Source organism: Protomyctophum parallelum (assembly GCF_964188405.1).
Source record: "Protomyctophum parallelum genome assembly, chromosome: 13".
NCBI lineage: Eukaryota > Metazoa > Chordata > Actinopteri > Myctophiformes > Myctophidae > Protomyctophum > Protomyctophum parallelum.
Genome location: NC_139708.1, coordinates 9,810,591 through 9,837,478, shown reverse-complemented (window position 1 = coordinate 9,837,478; position 26,888 = coordinate 9,810,591). Strand labels below are relative to the sequence as shown.

Sequence of the window (26,888 nt, the reverse complement as noted above, 5' to 3'; positions counted from 1 at the left end):
AGTGGATGACAGAGTTCACGCCACAGCTACAAAGACAATGGTGAACGATATAGTTATAGCTATGGTTATATTTATAGTGCGGAACGGCCCAGTCTCACTCTGTCTGTCTGGGAAACTAAATATCATTCACCATTGTCTTTGTTATAGTGTCACTGTCAGGCAGAAACCTCTTTCTCCATTTTCTAACATTTTTGCGTTTTTTTTTTTTGTAAACTAACGGCCTACTTGATACACCGTCAGACAAAAGCAGCAAAAGTAGCCGATCCGCAAGATCGAAACACTGCGCAAAGCGACGTGTTTTGAGCTTACAAGTAGCCTCATTTTATACTTATATCTTTACAGTTATCGTTATAGTTCTTGCTGACGACGGCCCTTCTGTCTCTCTCTGTGTGTGTGTGTGTGTGTGTGTGTGTGTGTGTGTGTGTGTGTGTGTGTGTGTGTGTGTGTGTCGCTCTCTCTTCCTCCCATGTTTTAAAAAATATCGAAAATGTAGAATAATTTAGATTTCATACATAGATCTTCTCTTCTGGGAGTCCCTGGCAAAACATTTTCAGATGGGGGTCCATGGCCAAATCATTTTGGGGGTCGTTGACCCAGATGACTCCTCTTTCTCTGTTTTCGTGCCCTTTTCAGACAGCAAAGGGATCCTGATGGATCTTTATGACACGAGTGTGGGATTGATTTTAGTTTTTGAATGTATTTCGCCAACCCCACCTATAGAGTATGGGCAATGAGAGAGGAGGAGGAGGAGAGAACACGCGCACAGCGCTCACAGTGTCCCCAGCAGGAATCGAACCCATGCAGGTCCTTCTAGCTGTGGTCACAGTGTCCCCAGCAGGAATCGAACCCAGGTCCTTCTAGCTGTGCTCACAGTGTCCCCAGCAGGAATCGAACCCAGGTCCTTCTAGCTGTGCTCACAGTGTCCCCAGCAGGAATCGAACCCAGGTCCTTCTAGCTGTGCTCACAGTGTCCCCAGCAGGAATCGAACCCAGGTCCTTCTAGCTGTGACGCTACAGTGCTACTGACTGCGCCATCGTGTCCCCGTAACTAAAATCATGTTTTGTTGTATGTAGGATACCGTAGATACATAAACTTTCAGCTTCAGCCTATTCCTTTTGATCACCTTTAACTACAGTATGTAACAGTTTCCTTATGCTGATGTAATTGTATTGATACTGTGAATATGATTAAATAAACTAAACTGCCTCAACGGCAGTCTCGCCATTTACTGCCATCATCGGGGCCCCTAGGGGGTCGCCATATCTTTGTGTAATGGGATAATGTTTTTACATTGTACACTTGGACCTAGCATCCCTAATCTGGGGAGAATTTTAGACAAAAATAGTTGATCTACAAGCTCAGCAAAGAAGTATTTCAGGTTGAAGTGTATGGTTAAATGTCTGAACATGCACATTTGGTCAGAAGAGAGGTTGCACAGCTCATAGTCACGATACAAATATAATTTATTTTAGAGTTTAACGTAACCAAAAATCTTCTTCAGGGTAGTAGGATAAGGATGCACAAATGCACGTTATGGTGAATCCGACATACGCTGATGATATAAATAAAAGAAGAAGAGATCCAGCACTCAAAAATGTGGAGGAGGAAGTGAAACGTTGATTCCATAAAAATCTTTTCACTGCAAAAAAAAATGCCTCTCCTCCATTTTTGAGTTGCTGATTTCTTTTTTGAAGTCATTGAGCCTAGAAGCACCATATGTACCTTCAAGACATTTTTGTCTCCACCAGCCGAAGGCATGGGGAGAGTATGTTTTGCACTCCGTCCGTCCGTCCGTGTGTCCGTGAACAGCTAATCTCAGCCACCGTTAACCCGGTCGATGCCAAATTTTGCACACACACTCCCTGGATGCCAACCATGAACCTCTGCCCCAAACTTTCCAGAACGGCCTGTTATAGCGCCACCAGGAGGCCGCTTTGTGCAAAACAAGTTTTTCGATGCCATATTTTGCACACACACTCCCTGGATGCCAACCATGAACCTCTGCCCCAAACTTTCCAGAACGGCCTGTTATAGCGCCACCAGGAGGCCGCTTTGTGCAAAACAAGTTTTTGCACAGTACACCTACAGATTTTGTCCAAACATCACGCAAATTGGTACACAGTCTCTCTAGAGCCATTCAACGAAACCGGTCTTTCAGATTTATCAGACTCCATCCTGATTGGTTAAGATTGGCTTCCAAAGTTCACAGGAGTGCTCAGTTTCAAACAAAATGCTGCAAATCATGAACACATCGCGTGATTTCCGTGAAATTGTGCACCCACATTCCCACTAGGCCGAGGACAAAATGCCACATGAACAATTTCAACTCAGCCTCAAGGTGGCGCTATAACTGGCCCAAAAGTGTTTTTACCTCTAACTGCACGGATCTGTGGATAACCTGGTGGAGACCTGTGCCCGGAAGGGCACTTTTTCTAGTTTTATTTAATCTCCTGTGAGTCCCGGTTGGCCTCTGTGTTTTTTAATACACTGATGATACTATGAAGCAAGCGGTCTCTGAAATCTATTAAATAGTTTAACCCATTGACGCCTGGTGCAACGTATACGTTGTTCTACCTCTCTCTCTCTCTCTCTCTCTCTCTCTCTCTCTCTCTCACACACAACCCTGGTGGTTGGCCTTATACAAACCTGTGGACATAGGCACACATTTGCCTTTTAAATGACTCATGATTCATTTGGGTCCTTATTTCCATACAGTGACAATGGTTTGGATTATAGAAGCACACAAGTTTCACAAGCTCTACTGTATGCCTCTCAGGCGGAGGAAAGTAACTAGAAGTACATTTTACAATTTAGAAAATATGACTTTTACTCCAATATGTATCTGTGTGTATGTCTGCTGTATGTGTATGTCTGCCACACAGCAAAACAATAGCAGCAAAACACAGTCACACTGCAAAACAGTCACACAGCAAAACACAGTCACACTGCAAAACACAGTCACACAGCAAAACACAGTCACACTGCAAAACACAGTCACACTGCAAAACAATAGCAGCAAAACACAGTCACACTGCAAAACAATAGCAGCAAAACACAGTCGCACAGCAAAACAATAGCAGCAAAACACAGTCACACAGCAAAACAATAGCAGCAAAACACAGTCACACTGCAAAACAATAGCAGCAAAACACAGTCACAGCAAAACACAGTCACACTGCAAAACACAGTCACACAGCAAAACAATAGCAGCAAAACACAGTCACACTGCAAAACAATAGCAGCAAAACACAGTCACACAGCAAAACAATAGCAGCAAAACACAGTCACACAGCAAAACAATAGCAGTAAAACACAGTCACACAGCAAAACACAGTCACACTGCAAAACACAGTCACACTGCAAAACAGTACAATAGTACTTACAGTCTATCTGGAATTCTAAATTTACTTTACTAATTTTACTCGATTTTTCAAAAATAGCAGACCTACAAGCTCGTAGCGCGCCACTCGGTGGCGTGCTATGAGCTTGTAGATCTGTCTCAAGAAGTTTTCAAATATATATAATGTATGAGAATCTTCAGAAAATAGCATATCTACAGGCTCACAATGCATTGCATCGTGACTAGGGATAACAAACAAAAAGGAAATTCTTCAATTAACTTAACAGTTAACAATGAAAATTCTGCAGATCATTGGGCTGTTATCTGTGAATGTAATAGTGTTGTGCAGCAGCGGTGGCCGAGTGGATTGCGGAGCGGTCTAGATACCGGAAGGTCGCCAGTTCGAATCAGCGGTCCGACACGTTAAAAATTACCACCGTTGAAGTGCCCTTGGACAAGGCATTGAACCTCTACCATGAAATGCTCCATGTACAGGGCCTGGCTGTAAACAAGTATCTGATGCTTAGTCCAGTTACCCTTGGTAAACTTGATTTACCAGAACGCATTTCTTCTTCTTCTTCTTCGTGTGGGCCGGTTAAAAAAAAGTGTCCCCCCCCCCCACACACCTTGGTAGCCGCAGAAACGTTTCTGCTTTTTCAGAAGACAGTGCACTTTTCATTTAATTTCTCATAAAGAATGCCATTGCTTGGCCCTGTATCTCAAATGGTAAAATAAATATTGATTTAGGAATATACGGTATGCCTTTTGTATTCTTTCCGTATATATCACCAACATTTTGATTTTTATGTTAGACATTATTGAGGGAAATGAAGATAAGAAAAAACCCCACAACTTATCAACTAACTGGTTAATCGATACATAAGTTTATCATCAATTATCAATTAATGAATTAATCAATATTTTGAATCCATTATCGTAGCCTTGGTAGCGAGGCTATTATTTTCGTTAGCCCCATAATCCATTGTGAGCTTGTAGATGTAGATTGTCTATTTTCAAATAGCTAAAGTGAAATAGGGGTGCAGTGGTTACAAAGTAACTACTAACTAAAGTTATCAAATAATTGTAGTGGAGTAAAAGTACAATATTTGTCTCTGAGATGTTGTGGGGTAGAATAATCCAGTAAAGTAAAAGTAGGCCTACCTCAAAAGTGAATGTACTAAGTTATTACTTTCAACCATGTGAGTATTTTGTATGTGCAACACAATCGCATTAGGTAACATCACTGGAACAGAGGGGAAACGGATGTTCCAGCTTCACCCTGGTTGATGGATGCTCAGGTGGTTCTGACCACCACACAAGGGAGTTATCCGGGACTCAATCAAATGAATTGCATAAATTAGAAAAATGTTTATGAAGTAGTGAAAATAGCCAAACTACAAACTCACAACGTGGCGCGAGCTAAAATGTTTGGTAGCCACTGTGATGATGTACACTGGGGGAGCAGTTCTACTGTGCATTATTTTTAACATTTTGTGCAAATCTCTGAATATATATTTTTAAAAGCAAATACTCAAAACTTTTTCAGATGGGGGTCTGCTCTGCGGCCAATGTGGGGGTCCTTTGACTTGTAAAAGTTTGAGAACAACTGCCATAAATGACACACTTACACACACGAATAGCATTATACTGTAGATCTGTGTTTGTGCGTGCGTGCATGCGTGCGTGTGTGCGTGTCCTTCCTCTCATGGCTGAGTTGTAATCATCAGAGAACTACAGTAATCCTCTGATGGAGGCCGTGCCAGCCTGCAGCAGCTTCCACAGTGGGTGAGTGACTGCCATTACGAACAGCTGGTAGTCAAACCGGCCGGGCAGAGAGACAGGACTGGGATGGGTCTAGGGCAGCGGCGAAGGCAGACATTAATTCTAGGGTGGTCCTAGCCATGACTGGCTGGGCCTATGCACACGCATAGGCCGCCCAGGCATGGCTACGGCCATGGGTGGGCCATGGGTGGCCCAGCACATCACATTGTAGATCTGATATTTTTGAATAGCAAAAAAATGAATGGATGGTCAGTGGTATTGTGATGCTATCTGAATAACTTTTGCATGGGGAACCACTGGGCTAGGGGGTTACCATATAAGTAAACAAATGTCTGGGATATCCCAGTGAATTATTCACCTTTATCACAGCTATACTTAGTTTCATAATATACAATATTGACATTTAAAAATGTATTTCAGACAGTGAACATACTGGAGATACATAAAATGTACTTGGTAGGTATTATCTGGTGTATATTTCTATTTCATGTGGGATCTTCTAAACTGAGAATTTGAGATATGTAACCAAAAGAACCATAATATTGCTTGTTGGCACTATAGCCACTGCATGCTGGCTTAGCATGTGGCTATCACTGCTGTCCAAGGAAAGTCAATAGTGCTTCCTTTACCGGGATCCCCCAGGGCTCCATAATTGGTCTGCCCCTCTTTTTCCGCCTTTACACAAAATCTTGTCGCTGGAAATAGACAATCTCCAAGCGTCATGAGCTTGGAGATCGGCTATTTTAACATAATGTATCTGTATTTGAACGGATAGAGTTGGCACCTAAACATTGTGTCCAAAACAATAATAATAAAGAATATGAAAAATGGTCCAAAAATACTGTTTCGGAGTGTGTGTGTGTGTGTGTGTGTGTGTGTGTGTGTGTGTGTGTGTGTTTGATTGATTGATTGAAATATTTATTAACAGTTTGTAGAATTTACAGTACATTTTAAGCACAAACTCAATACAAAGACTGTTAACTGTGAGTGGATGACCCAATTAAGCATTACACTTGTTTACAACAGGGTCCACATTGTTCGTGTGTTGTTGTGTGTGTGTGTGTGTGTGTGTGTGTGTGTGTGTGTGTGTGTGTGTGTGTGTGTGTGTGTGTGACAGATTTGTGCAGATGGATTAATCCTGGATACTGGAGGGGGGGGGGGTGTTGGACGTTGGGGGGTTGTAGACAAGAGAAGAGAGCGTGTGTGAGGGAGGGTATTAATTCCATTGTAGTATACTGTAGGGTCCAAGACTGTCAGCTAGCAGCCCTGACAGCTGGAAACATGTTGTTAGGGTTGCGTGTGCGTGCATGCGTGCGCGTGTCCAGAGCAGTGGCTCTCAAACTTTATTTATTTCAAGGACCCCAGGTTTGCTATCCCTTAGTAACTCTCAGAGTTACACACCCATAGGCCTGGGGGTAGTAACTCTCAGAGTTACACACCCATAGGCCTGGGGGTAGTACTAGTAACTCTCAGAGTTACACACCCATAGGCCTGGGGGTAGTAACTCTCAGAGTTACACACCCATAGGCCTGGGGGTAGTAACTCTCAGAGTTACACACCCAGAGGCCTGGGGGTAGTAACTCTCAGAGTTACACACCCATAGGCCTGGGGGTAGTACTAGTAACTCTCAGAGTTACACACCCAGAGGCCTGGGGGTAGTAACTCTCAGAGTTACACACCCAGAGGCCTGGGGGTAGTAACTCTCAGAGTTACACACCCATAGGCCTGGGGGTAGTAACTCTCAGAGTTACACACCCAGAGGCCTGGGGGTAGTAACTCTCAGAGTTACACACCCAGAGGCCTGGGGGTAGTAACTCTCAGAGTTACACACCCATAGGCCTGGGGGTAGTAACTCTCAGAGTTACACACCCACCACATATTTTATATCATTTTGGGTCCTTGGCATGAAAAGGTTTGAGAGCCCTCTGTCTATGACTCTCCAAAGATCATCATCGGACACAAATATATTAGCATACCTATAGCATTGGTCGGGTCCTACTACTCTGGTTAATAACTCACAACTTGCCCAGCCTTCCAGGAAACAGGAGGGCAACCTTTCTAGTCATGGAAACACCAACTTCTAAATGTCAGAGCAGAGAGTTCAGTGCAGGTTACAATAACAAACAGCTCCATGTGGGAAGAGGGTTGTCATGAGATCTTACTTGATGAGTCGGTTTACAGTTTAATTGCGTTTTTTTGTCATTGAACATTGTAGTATGATTAAAAATTACATTTCTGTATGGCTTAAAGACTTCATAAAGAAAAGACACGCCAGGTATGAGACATGCTTATAAGCAAAAGGACTGCCATTTTTAATAACTTCCTACTTTAAAAAAAATATTTTTATTTTAGAAAATGTTTTGAAAATGGATACGAATAGTAATAGTAATTATCAACCCAAATAAGGCTATGATGTAATCATTGTGACAAGCCTACAGTATGTGGGAATTGGTTAGACAGCTTTGGAACGGGCAAAGTGCTGAGGAGCGATAACAGATACTGGTGATGATGTCATCATGATACCTGATGTCTGCTGACCCGTTAACGTGACCTGTGGTTGCAGACTTACTGTAACCGCCCACACATACTGTACAGCGGTGGACGGGAACCAAAGTATATTTACTTGACTACTGTACTGACTTGGAACCCTCAGGGAAAGAGAAGCAGAGGCCGGCCCAAAAACAGCTGGCGGCGGGATCTCCAGGCAGACACCAAGAGGCTGGGATGCACCTGGTCGCAAATAGAGACGAATGCCAGTGACCGAGAACTCTGGAGGATCCTTGTCGACGGCCTATACCCCAGTAGGGGTGTCAGGCGTAAGTAAGTAAGTACTGTACTGAAAGGAGTAATTCCACCAAAAAACGAACGTATTTGTTTTTCACGCATTCCTACACAAAACAAGATATTCAAAGTCTTTGGTCTGAGAGGCTAAATCTCATCAAATGGTGGTCCATGGCTGAAATGCCTAATAAATAATGGTCCTTGATATGGAAAATACTGTCTATTACTGTGACTCATGTACTGGGGTTGAGTCCACCACTGCGCACAGGTTTGCGCACAGGTTTGTGATTGCTGTCTTCACTGCATGAAGTTCCACATCAGTGATGCATAAAGGTCTGTTGCAGATTGATTGTTGCACAATATTAAAGTTTTTCTGGCATTGAACATTGAAAAAAAAAAAAAGATTCACATTTTGGAAATGATTATTATTATGATTATGCAAAATAATTGCGATTAGGCGATTATGTAATCTTTGTGACAGGTCTACCTGGCATGAGCCACTAAAGCAAGTGAGCCGGCTGGACCAGCTCATGAGCAAACAACATTTCTTGATGATTGTGACCTTTGTAAGATAATCGGTTGGGGAAAATAAAAGAAGACATGGACATTGTTGCATGTTTTTTCAATGTGTGCACACTGTATTCTTTTCTATTGATGTTTCTAAAAAGGTTTTAGACTGTCCGGTGAAAGGCGGTTTCGTGATAACAGCCCATACTTAACGCCCAGTCTGAAACATACTCTGCTATTTAGAATACCTCAATGGAATTATATCTTATGTGTGATTTGTTTTCTTGTCTTTTTTTCCCTGAAGCGATTACTTTACAAAAAGGTGACAACCATTGAGAAATAGTGTTTATTCACATGCTTGTCCATCCATTCGGCTCTAACTGGCTTTAATGAATTACATTGAACGTTTGGCTGCAGTTAGCCAACCCAGTGTGACCAATCTGCCAGCTGGAGTTGCCGCCGGCCCAAGAAAGTGACGGAAATGTCCTTTCTTTCTTTACATGGCCTTGCCTTGCCTACAACCAGGTAGTTTAATTGCATTCACCTATAGTGACATTAGTCATATCAGTGCCTGAATAGACATAGATGCAATTAAATGATGCAAGGCCGATGCAGTTAACCTGCTGAAAACTGCAAAGTTGTTTCTTTTGAAAACAGGGTTACGATCGACTTCTCTAGGCAAACATATCTCACAAATCCTCCTCAATAGCATGTGTACAGGGGGGGGGGGGGAATTGAAAATGAGAGTATTCATTTCCTGATCATTTTCAATGGCATCACCGAGCTTATTAGTTATTATAGTAATCAGAGAGTATACTGTAGCCTACAGCACTGTTTCACGATGAAGGGTCTGGCGGGGACCACCAGGGGTCCAAACCATAACAGGTCTGTAATTCTGAGACCATACAAATGGAACCAAATGGACCAGTACGCTCTCAGTTAAATTTACAGTGTAGATTGGAGTCCCAGAGGGTATGATTGTATGGGGATCTGTGGCCTGGTGGTCCTTGAAATGGAGGAAAAAAAAGGTTGAGAACCAGTGGCCTACAGGCTTAAAGGAGTAGTTCACGCAAATATTTTCTATAAAATACACTATGAAACCCTGAATTCATGGAGATTCTGTTGGTTTGTGTTAGTAAATCCATGAACTACAAGGCTTCATGGGTACAGTAGCCTAATTGACGAACAATAAGTATTTTTTTTGGGTGAACCTCTCCTTTAATATGGACTGGGTAATGATACTCGACAAGCCTTTTTAATTTTTAACACTTCCCCTCGTCATCCGTAGCCGTGTGGTGGTTGGTGACACCACACCGGGTGGAGCCTTGAAACCCAAGACAGCCACACTGTCTGTCTGACTGCCCCACACACACACACACACACACACACACACACACACACACCTGTACCAGTGTTGCCAGATAACTAGGCTATGAGCACTTTAAACCACAGTATACAGATTTGCCATTGGAGAATAGACGATCTGCACGCACACACAAGCTCGTATAGGTCCCCCACCCCCACAACATATCCCACAATTACAATATTTACAAGCTAATTTACAGAAAAACAAGGCAGAAATTGCTTATAATAACTTGCAGACTTGGCAACACTGAAACACTATCTGAGGCAATGAATACCACAATACAGGTGTAAAATCCTCATGACTGTGATGAACACATGTGTGTGTGACTACCTCAACTCGCCTAGTGTAGCCAGTACGTATGTATGCACATATGTCACTATATGCATGTCACTATGTCATGTGACTATATGTCACTACTCACTATATGTCTTTTTGTATGTTGCTATCTGTGTATTTGTACTGCAGCTTTCAAGACCTCTACTTCAACACATTTTATTTTGGGAGACGAATAAAAGTCAGTGACCCTTTCATTTTTTCCACATTTGTGATACTATTCATTTTTACTGTGCAGCATCCAAACTTATTTTAAGGAATAGCATATAATTTTAACTGATAATTAGAGTATGTTACAATACTCCAGTGGTTGTAGGTGGTCATCCCATTAATATGCTTCTATTGGTCCATCCATTCATACATTGGGAGGTGAAGCGGCGAACAGTCAACACCAGTGTCCTCACTTAGTCACTTCCCACATTCACACACCAATGGTGGCAACCACTGGGAGCAATTAGGGGTTCAGAGTCTTGCTCAAGGACACTTCAACACTAACTCTGGGGGAGCCCAGGATGGAACCTTGCGGTTCTCATCTGGCTGCTCTGCCAGCCACTCTACTCCTATTCTACTGCCGCTACTGGCAGTATTACTTGATTGACAAGTAGTAGGCCTACTGGACAATATCTACAGGCGGGGATTCCCTCTTTGGGAAAGGTTGATGTTTGGTCTCTCGCTCAATAGACCCCCGGTTCGAATCCCTACAAGTCATTGGGCGAATCGGTCAGTGATGAAGCACCTGCTACTGTTGACAGTTAGCACCAGGAGAAGAAAACAAACCAACAGTCCAAGCTTTCGTCATTTGAGTAATGCGAGGAAGGAATAATGACATTTTTAAAAACATGACAGACAAAACAGATAATAATTGACGGGCCAAATAATGAATGAATGAATGCATTATTAGGCTATAACTCAATGGTTCCCTTCAGTGGTTCCCAAACGTTTTAGCTCAAGACCCAAAAGAGAAAAATGTAGTCTCCCCAGGGAACCTAACAAAAATAGCAGATCTCTACAAGCTCACAACACCTTGCATCCTCTTTTCAATTCTTCTTAAACAATTGTTTTCAATTCATGACATGAAATGTCTTTGAAAAAGAGTCTGAATTTTGTTTTAAATTCATGAAAAGTTATGTATAGGTATATACAAAATGGGGGGGAGGTATTAGGCTATTATTATTATTATTATAATTAAAAACAGTAAATAAAAAAGAATAATGAAGGGGATATGTAGGCCTACTCACGACCCATAATATGTATCTGTGAGTGCGATCCATGGGTCACGAGTCACGACCCACTGTTTGGGAAGCACTAGGTAAGCACTACTGTAGGTTTCAAATGGACCTTGTCTACTACACTACTAACTATACAAATGGAACACCGTAATGGAACCATGGTTCCAGTCCAGAGTACAGATAGAACTAGCCCCTCTCGGAACCCCCTGGGTCAGCCCAATCCGAAGTTTCGGTTCGGATTGGGCTGACCATTGGGTTCTGCTTGTAGGGTAGCCCCTTTCGGGACCCTACATAAAGCTTTTCTGAAATTTTGATGAGTTTTATGTTGGGTCCTTGGTCAGAACTATATTTTCGTATGGGAATTCCAGAACGCGGAAGTAAAAATTCTCTCTAAGATTGAATCTGCGCCGTGTGACGGTCTTTTTTTGCTTGAGTTATTCTGAATTCGGGAACTTTAAGTACCTATACATCCCGCTGCGAATATCTCCTGTGGCGCGGAAGCCGTTAAGTATTTTTAATCTTTGTTTGACCGATTTGGTCGCTTTATTTCTTCTTGTTTGTTTACCGTTTATTGTACCGCCTCCCGGTGTGCGGTTGGCTTGTGCGGCTACGTCCCTGCCTCTGATCTGCTCTGTCATAGCTATAGCGCCACTACGCGGTACAATGAGGTGTCAATAAACAAGGAAGGAAGAGAAGAATCCAAGCTTCCAATTCGGGCAAACATATATTAAAAATACTTAACGGCTTCCGCGCCACAGGAGATATTCGCAGCGGCATGTATGGGTACTTATACTAAACATATTCAGAAACGCTCACACGAAAAAAAATCGTCACAGAGCGCGGCCAGGCGCTAAACATGTTGTTTATGTTTAAGAATGGCTGCGTACCAGGTGGCATGGTAGTGGTGCAACAGGACCCCATGGAGTGGGTCGAACAAAATGTCAGAAACTTCAGTACCATTGGGTTCTGCTTGGAGGGCTACTTGTAGGGCTAAGATAGAACCTGCATGGACGTGCACTGACAACTATAGCCTGCTCAGCTGTCAATGAATCAAAATGAATGCATCAAAACAATCACAAGGAGTCTAAAGGAGAACTTGGCAAACTTACTTGCAGGTCGTTATTTGCCATCCTGAGCCGTGAAAACCAAATGCTGTCGGTCGGTCTGTTTGGGTTTTGTCTCGTTGCGGGGATGTGGTGGTGTCTGTCTGTCTGTCTGTCTGTCGCACTAAACCATCAGACAGACAACATAAGCTGTTCCGTAGATCTTGGCGTCCGTACAAACGTCCAAAATGACGGGGAGACAATTAGACAAATGTCCTTTTTAGGATTTAAAATCGTGAACAGTCTGTGGACCTCCTGGTTAAAGAAGACGCGATTGGACGTGTCCTGGAGCCTGGTAGTGACAGTGGTGGTGGTGATATGATCGGCGACATCCTGGCGTTTCAAGAAGTCACAAACTGGGGACTGTGTTGTTGTGAGGCGGTGTCGCCGGGTGGTCGCTGTGTGTGTGTGTGATGATCCCCCGGAGCAGGATGTCAACTCGTGCATACTGTGCTGCTGCTCGCCCGTCGCCGCATCTTGAACTTCCACTAGAAAGTAGCAGCGGTGTGTACACTCAACCATCCGAATCCCACGGGGATCATGAGCGCCGTGGGAGGAAAAACGACGCCGTAACACAGACAGACAGAATGCGGAAAGCTGATAGCCCTGTCTGTCTGTGTGAGTTAGTGTGTGTGTGTCGGAGGTGCGGTAGTGATGATGGTGATGCTGCTGCCCGCCTGCCTGGAGGCTGAGCTGGGCTGTGCGTCGACCCATGGCGCCCTCTGCCTCCTGGTCATGATCACTCCCATTTCCGTAGAACCTGTTGATTTCATCTGACCGCAGCCGCTTGATTACATTTATTCATTCAACCTTTTAGCAGTGGGGGAAAGTATCATTCTAATCAAGTAGCCTGCATTTACTCAAGTACTTTACAAGTACAATTTTGAGGTGTATATTGGCCTATATTTACAATGTTCAATATGTTACTTATTATACTCTACTTAGTCTACTACATCTCAAATGACATTTTTAACTTTTACTAGCCTACACTATAATTATTTGATTTGATTATTGCTATATTTGTAGATTTTGATTATTATTACATAACCACTTTGGCAATTTGAAAATAGCCGATTTAAAAGCTCACAATGTGTCTTTGCAGGAGCTTGTCGATCTATACTTGTCGAATATGTACGTTTTATATAGGCTACATTTGAAAACTTGTGCATAATGAGTATGTATTGCTTTTACTTTAACTACATTTTGATGCCAATACTTTTGTACTTTTATTCAAGTAAATGAATACCAATACAACACAATTTCTACAATAGGGTACTTCTACTAACGTCACATCACTGCCTTTCAGTTCCAACTTCGCCAGTGGGGCCTATAGCCTACTTAAAGGTAAGTGATATTTTTTTGTATGTTCTATAAATAAACAGAAAATAAATGTTCTGGTTGGTCAGGAGAGAGAACCCATTTATCATCTTCATTTTTATAATATTTATTCCCCTTTCCAATTTTGTCTGGTCATGTTCTTTTTTGTCATCGCTTCAAATATTTTATAGGGTAAAAAGTACAATATTTAGGGATGTATTTAAAAGGGAAATATGTTTGACTGTTTGTGTTTTTAATCCATGCATGATGCAGAGAAAGAATGTCGGGATAGATTTACAATATTAGTATAGTGGAGTAGTAATAGTATTGAACATTGTAAATAGTAGGCCTACATTACTTGAGTAAATGTACTTATAGTTACTTTACCCCGCTGCTGTTCTGTTTGTTCAGTGAGACCTATTTGATTTTCTTTTTTTAAAGCCCACTTATTAAATATATAATACTGGAGACATACTGTATTCAGGCCATAATATTTCACTTGTGGTTACTATAACAATAGCCTATACATGTTCTGCTAAAAGCAATAGGCCTACAAATCCAGGATCTTCTTTCTCTTAAAATGTTCTTCCTTTAACCTTTATACACTACTGAAAACTCTCTTCTTTATTAATTATCTTACAGAGATCCTGTATTTAGTTTTTTGGTTTTTTGCCATTCAAGTGTGACCTTTTTGTAAATATCATATCTGTCGGATCACTCGGGTGGAAACCTCATCTGTCAAAAAGCGTTAGGCCTACTTTTCAGGTTTTAAATTCAAAAACAGCAAAAGTAGCAGATCTACAAGCTCAAAAGGTGCAGCAGAAGCGTGCAGATCTGTTACTTTTGATGTGACGCTGTAGTATACTACATGTATGTGTGATGATCTGTGATCAATAGGGCGTTAATTTACGAAGAAACATGCTAAAGTTGACAAGATGATTTACCTTTTTTTTGTTCTTTTTTGATATGCAATATGAACAGAGCTGTCTGTGTACACAGCTAGGCTCCTAACTCTATATCCCGTCTGTCTCTGGTGTCACCAGCGTCAGAAACTGAGCAGCTTGGGGTCACTGAGAGGAGAGACCCCCTGTCTCTCCACTCAGTGACCTATGCCCTAGCTCAGGGGTCTGCAACAGGCGGCTCTAGAGCCGCATGCGGCTCTAGAGCACACCCATAGTGGCTCCCTGTAGCATTAAAAGTAGCAATAAATTATTTTTCATTTATGGTTTCTGTAGGAGGTCAAACGTGACAAGCATTCTTCATATTTATTCTACACATTTTTACAAAATTGGAAAACTTAACTAAACTAAAATTTGCGTCATAGCATGCGACACACTCAGTGCCGTGCCAGCCAGGTGTCTATTATAAACAAACCGGTGGGTGTGTGAGGATGCTGCCTGCTACGCTACTACGGCTTCTACAGGGAGAAAAATAAAGATAGCCGACGAAAAACAGAGGATTTAACAGTTCGTGGACAGAGGCTTTTGCCTTCACAGCCAATGCAGATGTTTCATCTGCAGTGAGAAGCTATCAAACAACAAAAAAAGTAACGTTGAAAGACATTTCCAGTGAAAGCATGCTAAATTCTGCTAGTTTCATTGCAACCCGGGAGATAATAAAGTTTGGCAAGCTGCATTATAATGCGTACATTTTCTTTGCGGCTCCAGATAGATTTTGAATTTATTTTTGGTCGAAAATGGCTCTTTCAACATCTTGGGTTGCCGACCCCGCCTAGCTGTTTATGTTGCTTTGTACTGTAACTGATAGAGCTGCCATGATCGTCAAATTGTTACTTGATTAATTCTCATAATAATAATTGTGATTAATGATTTGTATTTTTGGTTACTGGAACATTGGGACAACATTGGGGAAAATGGTATGACAACTGACTGACTGACCAATAATTCAAATAAATAATGTTCTACGCCTATATGGTCAAAATAGGACATTTAATGCTATATAGCCTACTTGATTTCACTATACAGCTTTAATGTTTGTTTTTAGTTCAATGTTTGTTTTAAAAACGCCATTGACAATGAAGTGAAAATTTACGTCATCTTGTCCCCAACACAAACATTAGATGCCATTAACAATAAAGATAATTTAATGTTTGTTTGGTCACTGTTTGTTTTACATCACCATTACATCACCATATCAACGGCGGTGGCTCAGGGGTAGAGTGGCTGGATGGGAACCGCAAGGTTGCCAGTTTGAACTTGGGCTCCCCCAGACTTAAGTGTTAGTCTAATATTTTCGGTGGTGAGGTGACCACCGAACTACAACATGACGTCACTGAGCTCCGGTGAAGAGCAAACCACCGCTCTCCTCAGCCCTTCTCTCTGTTTTTACTCACCACCGCTCCATGTTATTACAGCTCCGGTGGTCACCTCACCACCGAAAATCCAGAATAGGCCTTTAGTGTCGAAGTGTTCTTGAGCAAGACACTGAACCCCTAATTGCTCCTGATGTGCTGTTCGGTGCCTTGCATGGATCACTATTTTGAACTATTGTTTTTTAATTTGGAAATTGATGGGAAATTGATGGGCCAACGAGTCAATGACAGAGCATAAACAAAGCTCTTATAGAGCCATCATCTGAGATGGCCTCTATAGCACACCGTTTCCCAAACACCGGGTCTGGAACCATTTGTGGGTCTCAACCCAGTAGCCTAAAAAAAACAATCTTCAATTTTCATTAAAAAATCCAAATCCATCATTTTTCAAAACATGAATAAATATAGAAATCAAAGAAATTCCAACAAAACATGTTTAAGAAGAAATGGACATAGTAGATACTATATGAGTAGGCTGCATCTGGTGTTTTCACTAGTTTGGGTCCTGGGGAGATATCAAATTTCCCTTTTGGGTCTTGAGCTAAAAAGTTTGAGAACCACTGCTAGCATGTGAGCCGGATCACTCTCCACTCACAGCGGTGTACAGTTACCTACAGCTTTGTATGCAGATGGATGTTACCACCAGAGACAGTCAGACCACTCCACATGTGAGATTTTGTTTTATAGATAATAGTCTAGTCTAGACTCTAGAATCCATATTTTAACTTTGTGTTTTTTGCAGCTGCTTTAGCTGCTGGTTAAACAAGAGCATGAAATGTAGACGACCAATTCACGACCTAGTTTGATAATTAACATCCTAAGGATACTTGATAATATATACAGCGTCACACTAAATCATCAACATCTACAGTCGATCTGCTACTTTTGATGCTTTAGAATTAGAATTCCTGAAAAGTAACAGTTTTGGACATAATTATAATGAGGTTCCTGCCAGTAGAGGTCGCACTTTATCTTTTCTTCATGTTTTCTTTTATAGCCTACTGTACTGTAGTAGGCAATAAAAGATAAAAGGGTTCAGGGTATGAATGGGAGGGGGGGGGGGGGGGGGAAACACTAGGCTCTTTCAGTGCGTGTTTAATAACTTTATTGAATAATTTCAAGTACTGGTCTTTATTCTTTTCACAGTTCGACAAGTTTAACTAAAGAGAAACACAGTAATAAGAAACATAAATCCAAGTATTCAATAAGAAAAGAAGATGAATATGCTCATGAATATTTGCTGGAAAGGAAACAAACATTACATGGGATTAATAGAATCTTGAGGTAGTGTGGGCCAAATTATTAGGCTATATCCATAGTGATATGTTTTATCAAGAGGTCCACTCCCACAGAGCATATATAACTTTACATATACTATAGACCTACTACAACCTGGGCAAACTAACTGCTAGATATGTATTTATTTAAATATAACGTATCATAATCCTTTTCTATTACTAAAAACACAAAATTAGCCTACTGAAAGACTGACAACATGCATAAGGTTAGGGTGTGCAACTCACTTTCATTGTTAAATATATAGCCACTGCCTAATAAAAAAGGTGTGCAAGGCTATTGTGCACTGTAGCCTACTCAGACTAAATGATTCAGAAACAGTAGGATATGCATGTCCAACCTATTGTCGACGTTTGTATAGTAATAATAGAACATTTTCATAAAACATCTCATGTAAAAGATAGATACAGGCTATAGCAGCAATGCCAGCAAGACAGTGTTCATATAAAATTATTATTTTTTTCTTTTTTACCACTAGTCATTCTTCCGATAGGTGGCAGTGTTGCTCTATATTTGTCACTAGGAACAGAACTGATACACCCCAGACAAAGGGAGAACGACAGGTGCTTTTTCTTCTATGGACTGTAGCCGTTTAACACGTACTTTTAAACCTGATAGTCAGCAATTATTAGGGATAATTGCACAAATCACAAACAAAAGATTGCACATAGATATAACTGTATTAAAACAAGGTACAGCGAGCGTACAAACAAGAAGGATTCTCAATGTTGAATGGCGTCCCAGTCTGCCCACCCACCGGTGTGGCACAAAGCCTGTCTCTCTGAATCATGACATCACCCGGTAGCCTCGGAAACCCACTGAATAATCAGCCAACCCGGGAAATGAGGTCACAACTTTGGAATGAGAGAGAGAGAGAGAGAGAGAGAGAGAGGGGATACCTCCAACACCGCCTATCCTCTCTACCCCTGGTTCCCAAACTTTTCTGTTTGTTTGTTTTTAAATATATACAATTTTATATATATATATATATATATATATATATATATATATATATATATGTATATATATATATATATATAATGAGATTGTATAACTTTTTAGTCGTGACTCGTGGCCCTGGGCCTATACAAATTGGTCTACTTTAACTATGACCCACAAATGGGTCACAACCCACTGTTTGGGAACTCAAACCAAACCCACCCTGTCCCCTTGCCCTCCAGCAGACACCCCCCTTCCACCTCACCCAGTGGTTGGAAGCAAGTGCGTATACCGTACATCAGTATACAATTTTAAGGTTTTAACTCGAGTAGCCTACAGTATTAGCCATTTTAAACCCCACCCACCCACTGCATGTCCGGATGGCAAGGGGACTCAAACAACAAGTTCCTTCTCCCTCTTCTCCTCTTTCCCCCCCGGCTCTATTATGTTGCTGACAGCAGCTCAGTGAGGTCTTTGAAGGGGAGACACACAAAGTTCTCACTTCAGTTGTGGAGCAGTGGGAACACACACAGTGGGGATTCATTTCTGACAGCACGGCCAGGGGAAAAGATTGCATCATGACAGTGTCATCATAGGTCAGGCACGCACACATCACATGCACACACACACACACACACACACACGCGCGCGCGCGCACACACGCACGCACGCATGCACGCACGCACGCACACACACAGTCACAACACAGACCCAAAAAAAAGGCAAAAGGAATGTGTGTTGAGCACAAGGAGTTGGTTCATATTTTGTTATTGCACATGTCCAACAAGTTTCGTTGTTTTGGGTCACGTCAGTACTGAGAATAACCCAAGCGGCCTACAGTACATCAACATAACACACATCTGTGTATAAAAGGGTTTGTTCAAAAGCAGGTTACAAGAAAGAGGAGTAAAATGAGTGCATTATCATTGTCATAGCTGCATCCCTCACTCAGAGGTCATAGTGTTTGGTCTGACTATTTTGGTGCTAAGCAGTGGCAGAGGAAACTAAAACGACCCACTAGGGTTATGAGAGCTATTAAGTGGAGTGCTCTGATCATGTTTTTTGCGACCAAAGGTCGCAGTTAACTATATGGAATTGTGCGTTTTTTGTCCGTCAGTCACTCAAAATCCCCATACATGGGGAAAGCCACCATATATTGTGCCCAGGTCTCGTGACATCACTATGACATCATCAGGGATGATAGTAAACCAGGGATCATAGTAAATGTGACCTGCTGTCGCAATTAAGCCCATATATGGAGATCCCTGATGTCATCAATAAGATATCTGAACCTGTTGATCCTTCCCCATCCATCCTCCTGTCTCCCTTTTGACTGTCCCTGTCCATTTAAACTCTAGACGGGCCTGCCCCAAAGTTATTTGTGCAGCCGCACCCGGCAGCCGGCGAAAACTAGAGTTCTCAACATGAAGTCCCGGCCCTACCTGGGCCCTCATCAAACCCTGTACACTCAAGACACTGCCCCCGCTGTCCCCCTTAGTTCTCCATACAGAGCTGACGGAGCTGGCCTGTTCTGACAGTATGCTGATCTGGCCTCATCAAACCCGGTACACTCAAGACACGTTCCATATATGGCCAGTGCAGGCGACCTCGCCCTCAGGCGTCTTACTGGTATTATTATGCATATTGCTAAGATAATAAAGGATAACTGTGTGACGTGTTTACCATGCAGATCTGCTATCTCTGTCGGGTGGAAACCTCCTATGTCCAAAACTGTTACTTTTCAGGATTTACATTTCAAAAGCTGCAGCACGAGTAGTAGATCTACAAGCTCAAAGCTTGTGGATCTGCTACTTTTGACGCTTTTGTGTGATGCTGCAGTATGATCAAGAAGGGCAAAACACACAAAAAGTGAGTATAATGGAGATAAGAGGTTTCTGCCCGACAGCAACAATATGTGTGTAATAGTGGTTAATGCTGTGATGATCGGGACCCATCTGCCACTAGAACAGACCTGCTGACCCCTCAGGACAGTATGATCACATGACCACCTGACTAATAATCATAATCCTGGATCACTGCTGCGGTAGGTGTGTGTGTGTGTGTGTGTGTGTGTGTGTGTGTGTGTGTGTGTGTGTGTGTGTAATAACTTTGCAGTATGTTGTGGCACAGAAATCAATCTGTGAAATTCAGGGATTTGGGATGTAATTTAGTGTGTACAGATTCAGATCAATAGATTTGATTGATTGATTGACTTGTCACAGTGCTGTTAGTGGATTGATTGACTGTGCGCGTAATTTATGCTTAATCGCACAATGTTATTGAGCACTGAAAACAGCAGATCTAATAAGCTGTGAGCTTATAGATCTGCAATTTGTTTGCGTGCGACACCGCCATGCCACGAAGTAGAGATTGGACTAACAGACAGTGATGATGAAGCCATCTGTCCTTCTGACTAGTGGTTCTGGGGACCCCCCCAGGGTTCCTCCAGGGGGTTCCAGCGGGTCCCTCCAGCTAAATGATCCCCTCACAGGTCTGTAACTCTGAAAGCGTACAAAAAAAATGGAACCAAATGGACCCTCACAGGTCTGTAACTCTGGTCCATTTGCTTCCATTTCTACTCTCTAAGGGGGTCCTTGGATATGTAAAAGGGTTTAGTGCTGGGTCTCCACCTCCACCACAGTCCAGTCCCCCGGCGGGGGCGAGCTGCCCTGGCTGTCTGGCGAGTAGCAGCTGACCGAGGTGACGGTGGCCGAGGACGGCGGGCTGAAGTGCGGCAGCAGCCGGGGCCACATGCTGCTCTCCAGGGGGCTCAGGGTGCCGCCCCCGCCCACAGGGAGCAGCAGGAGCGGCGGGCAGCAGCAGCCGCCCCCCGCGTCCCCTCCCCCGGACGACAGCAGCAGGGTCTGGTTGATGAGTTGCTGCACCATGTCCACCTTCTGGCTCCAGTCCAGGTCGCGGGGCGGCGCCGGGCGCTCCCCGCGGGCAACGGGCGCCGTCTCCTCTTCCCCGGCCTCCCTCCTGCCCTCGTGCAGTGGGTCTTCGTCCTCCTCCTCCTCCTCGCTGACCTCCATGGCCTCGTAGATGGTGCACAGCCCCGAGGAGGGAGACAGCATGACTCCTCCCGAGGGGCTCCTCCTGACCTGCTGCTGCTGCTGGACGTGCTTCTGCTGCAGGCGGTACTGCTGCTCCAGCTCCAGCTGCCACTGGAGGACCATCCTCCGCTGCTGGCTCTGATGCTGGTCCTGCTGCTGCTCCTGCAGCCGCAGCTGCAGCAGCTCCTGCCGCTGCCGCTCCAGCTGCTTGTGCACCTGCTGCTCCTGCTCCAGCCACTGCAGCTTCTGACGCTCCTGCTCCTGCCGCTCCCGGTGTGGCCTCGTCGCAGGCCCGCCCCCGTCCCCGTCTGGGGCTGCGTTGGCGGGAGAAGGAGGAGAGGTCGTTCGAGGAGCGATCTCTGCGAACTGGGCGGCGGCCGCGGGATCGATGGGCCTCCGGTTGCCCGGGACCAGCGCCAGGTAGTGGCCGCTGGCTATGGGGCCGGCGGACGACGACGAGTGATTCTGGTTCTGGACGTCTTCCTGAGAGTCTGTCCGGTTCTCTTTGTCTTCTTCGTCGGACCGGGCGTCCTGGTGTCCTGTCAGACAGTGATGGTCACGTGGTGAGTGTCCGTTAGGGAGGCATGCATCCAACACAACGGGGAGGACAGCCACACGAGGTCCGGGGAGGAAAGGTCACAACAACTGATCACTGTTATGATGACACAAAGGATCATAACCGGACAGAGGTGTCAAAAAATAAAATAAAATACATAATAAACACAAAAAACAGGGGAGGTGAAATAAATTGGCATCGGCCATGAAACTGTTAAGTGGATAGCGCACACTGGGCGTCACATGCAGACTCTGTCGCCTGCTTCTCCAGCATTCAACGCGGTCCAAAAGTTACCTACAAGACTTGGTTGTGTGCGAACACAAGAAGGTGCTCAATGGTTGTCATGCGAGACTAGAAATTGTGCTCCTTAGTCCTTAAGGGACCTCTCGTTATTACGATTACATCGGAACTCCGTTCCTGTCTTGTCCAGTAGTCTCCTTTTGCATTGATCTGTTATGTAACTCAACCCGACTTTGATGGTCGCGGTAACAAGGCCTTGGAGTACGATAGGTTGCTCTAATTCATGGCCAGATGAGTGTGGTGGCAGTACGCCTGCCTTCATCGATACTGTGGCATGTCACTGTAAGTGATAACCACATAACACACCGCAATGTCATAGCGTTCAGATTTACCCTCAAATGCTCCCCAAATCCTTACTCTCAAGAGGAGTGTCAGATAAATTAGGCTTGGTCCATCATGAGAAGTGGATTGCCTGGATATGAGACTAATTTATCCATTACATGTCTCAGTGGCCTGACACAAGCCTAAATGCTACCATAGACTAGCCATAAAAATATGGACAAAGCGTTCCCCGGGTCTAACATGGACGTAAAATGAAGCCTGTTATTCCTGCACTGTAAGTCGCCATCTTTCTAGATCCGTTTTGGCCCAGCTGGCCATTGGCTGGCTCCGTTTTGGCCCAGCTGGCCATTGGCTGGCCCAGACAACGAGGCGGGACTTCCCCACTTCTTCTCTGTTGGTTTTTATTTTGACTCGAGTGGGAGGGGAATCCCGATCATAGACTGTAACGGTAGCCACGCCCCTCAGAACATACGCGACTTTATGGTCATTTTTTTAATTAATGGGACCATAATTTTCCAAAAAGAATATTATGACATTAGAAATGAGACTTTAAACTAGTGACTGGAAGCAGAAAGTATTCATTAATGTAATACAGTCTAGGTGAAGTTGGGCCCAAATACATGGACTTCTATGGGGCTATGGGTTTTTCTGGGTCCAATGACAGCGCCACAACAGGCCATTATATGAACTACGATTTCCTTAGTGGCTTCACAAAATATCTGCCTGACTGATCCCCTGATTGCTACTGATCTAAATGTGATTTACTTGGGTTAATGCCACATTTCATCAACTAATGCTGTATACTGTTACAATGCAGTAGTAAAAAGAACAACAAGGGGGTAATTTATTATGATTACACCAAATATGGCATCCTTCCTTAGAAGGCCTCTAGTGATGCTCAAAGCCAAGAGAAACATCTGGAAGCCGTTGCTGCTCAACCCAATTATATTCCTTCTCTAAAGAAGAACCACTAATGTCTTCTTTTACCGTTTGTCAAAGCACCAAACTTTGGTATCTCAGAGGGGATGCTGCACGGTCAGTGCTGGATCCAGAGGTCAGAGAGAGAGCGAGAGACAGAGAGATACATACAGTATGCATGCTGCGTGTTCATTTAACACAGAGTGTACAAATGGCTATTTGGGATTATACCAAGTGGGGAACAAGGGCACTGAGATACCACCTTTTTTTTCCTTAAAAAAATAATAATCCAGACTTTGGTATCTCAGATGGGGCGTGAATGAGGTCCAGAGGGTGGCCACCAGGGTGTATTTATAGAATGAGTGGGAGCAGGCAGGTCAGAGGTCACACAGGAAGAGAAGGCCTTTAGAGATAGAAACCGAAAACTTTAACCACTTAAACCCTTTATACTCAGTGGTTCCCAAACCTTTGAGTCCAGTCTTCCCTGGACTCAAACTAGTGAAAATAGCCGATCTAGATAGATGTTTAGCCGATGTAATAGATGGATGTTTAGCCGATCTAGATCGGCTAAATGTTTTCTAATATGGAATTTATTTGATTTTGTTGATGATTTTCATGAATTTATTATTTTGAAATAGTAATAATTTAAAACAGAAAAAATAAAGGAACCCATATAAACCGAACCCCCAGAATAGGGATGCTATAGGGTTCATGTGGTTAACATTCAACTCTTCATTCACAGATTTTTGGGAGAAAGGGAGATTGTCCTGGAATGTCTGTCTTGCATGGATAAAGATGGATCCATGCTTATAAGATTAAAGACTATTGGAATGGGTCTAACTAGCAATAAAATACAACTGATGTTCAGAATCATCTTCCGTAAAACCAACCCAATGGTTGTAGATATTTCATAAACACGAAGATTAAAGCCTCAATCTTGTTATGTACTGTACAACATTAAGAACATATGTTAAAGATGGAGTGCCATGATTTTTTTCCCACGATAAAACATGATCATCAGGTCTTGTTATAGAAGGAGGAAGAATCGTTTCAAAAATGTGTACAGTATTTGTTAAAATGTTGTTTTTATGTGGGCACGCCCACCAGTTCATTAAGTATGCCTGGTTTGCAGTGATCCACCTGAACTGAAGCCACACCCACAGCTGTTGTATGATAAGGGGGAGGGGTTAGGGGAGGGGCTGGTAGTGTGATGTCACTATATTACTGTCAAGGTTTCAGCCTCCAGGAAAAAAAACCTAAATACAAAGGGAAGACATCATTGCACATAACCACACCAAGGGGTCTAATGAAGTACTGTCACCTCTTAAACACATGAAAAATTGGAAAAGTACAAAAATCACAGCCCTCCATCTTTAACAAAAAATGGAAAAAGTACAAAAACCACAGCACTCCATCTTTAACATAAGTAAACCAGGTTTAGAATGATAATATCTAAACATGTTTAGCTGTGTGTGTGTGTGTCAGATAATGTATAAAGTGGGTACACTACACCGAGGAGGATGCAAGCAGGCATTTCAAGCAAGCTGTTGAACTTGCCGTTGACTTGGTACTTGTAAGTGCAGGGACACAAGTCCTTACACACCAGGCATGTGACAAATAAACAATGTGAAAATCCATCTCAAATATTTGACATCATCAAGTGATACCACATTCAGACAGGTTGATGCCGTTATCCGCGGTCAACAGTTGACCTCGTTTCAAAAGTCACTTTATCGCCTCGTTACATTCAGGTTCTGTGCAGATGCACTCATGACACAAACATCAGTTTCAATTAACGTGAATTAAACTAATGTGAATGAATCACATGACATGAACGCTCCCAGTGCGTAAGGACCTTTAGTCTAACCTAGGAGGGGTAGTGCACGTGCTGTTGCACGGTCAGTGCTTTATCTTAAAAGGTTGAGAGAAAGAGAGAGACACATATGCATGCATTTAACTCAAGAGGGTATAGAGCGTTGCAGTCCCTCCCCCTTTCAGAACAACGAGTGGCCCAGGAAATGAATCCCAATGCATTTTTCCCATAGGCATTTCAAAACGTATTTATTTAAAGACCTTTTAAGCGTCGTACGAAGCCAACTCTTGTCGTGACAAATAATGACAACACACACAATTTTTTGGGCCAAACAATGAATTAGAACGTAGAAAAAAACGGCAGGTTACAACACTTTTTTTGTTGTTTTTCTTCTTTGTAATTATTTGTTTGGTCCAAAATATTGTGTGTTGTCATGATTTGTCACGACAAAAGTTGGCTTCGTACAACGCTTAAAAGGTCTTTAAATAAATATGTTTTGAAATGCCTATGGGAAAAAATGCATTGGGATTAATTTCCTGGGCCACTCGTCGTTCTGAAAGGGGGAGGGACTGCGACGCTCTATAGGCCTACAAATGCAACCACATTTGCATTTGTACCACTCCGAGCAAAAAGTGGATTCATGTGCGGGGTGCTGAGATACCACTTTTGGTTTTATCAAACCAAAATTGCATTTTGTGTAAACACCATTCTTCCATGTTGTATCCCTCGATGTTTATAGCTCGTTTCCTTGGTGACGAGGAGATACAAAGTGGGAGTAGCCCATTATGGTACATAAGTGACAATACACAGCTGGGGACACAAAGACAACAGGACAAGAGTTCCAGGCATGCTTTAGGGGTCATGTCCACAGAACATGTTTTTGTTTTGTTTTAGCGGCCAGCACCTTTCTGCCATGCGTTATATGGCAGGAAGGACGCTCTAGTCTAGGAGCACTCCTCTTCTCAGCGACGTGCGTTTCTCAAGCTCTCTGTCTGCTGGGTTTTTAGGCCAGAGTGTCCAGAGTAAAAAAAGGTCAGCAACTCGACGTCGGTTTTCAAATTCATTGTATGGGGCTTGAACGTCCGGCAAAGGCAACCGGTGACAAAGCTACACCCACCGTTTTTTGGACATTACCATACATTACCATACGGACTGAATTCCTCCGTCCAGTTTAAGAATCACCACCCTCCGCATTGGTTCTGCAATGCTTTTATTATTTATTTTTATTCTCTGAATTGTTAACCCATTAAAAACAGGGAAAGCATCTCTGGTGTCATTATAGATTTTTGCATTGGCTATTAAACAAATAGCAGATATGCAAGCTGAGAGCTTGTTTGTACATCTGTTATTTTTGAACATTTTTGAACTACTAATTTAAAAGGCATTCCTAGAATCGACCACAATAAGAACGTCACTAGACTTATCGGTAGACAGAAATCTCGGAAAGTCTGCCTATGCGTGAATTTCGTACGCGACACGCCTCAAAACACAAGCTGCAAACATGGAGCGCCTGGCTCAGCGAATGTGAGGTGGCGCTTTGGACAACGACGTCCAAAGTGTAAATAAAAAGGAAAAACATGTTCTGTGTACAGACATGGCCCCTTGAAAGTTCAGACGGGGAAAGAAGAAACGGGAACGGAA

At 43.1% G+C, this 26,888-nt stretch overlaps 1 protein-coding gene across 1 annotated transcript in view; it reads right to left on the bottom strand.

Moving 5' to 3' along the window:
* LOC310869820 (serine/threonine-protein kinase N2-like) overlaps positions 1-12,997 on the bottom strand; it is a 76,969-nt gene extending 63,972 nt beyond the window's left edge. The window contains exon 1 of the mRNA XM_083780761.1: positions 12,448-12,997. Within this exon, the coding sequence (XP_083636887.1) occupies positions 12,448-12,468 (21 nt within the window). The 5' untranslated portion in view covers positions 12,469-12,997. The remainder of the gene's footprint in view (positions 1-12,447) is intronic.
* Positions 12,998-26,888: the final 13,891 nt, after the last annotated feature.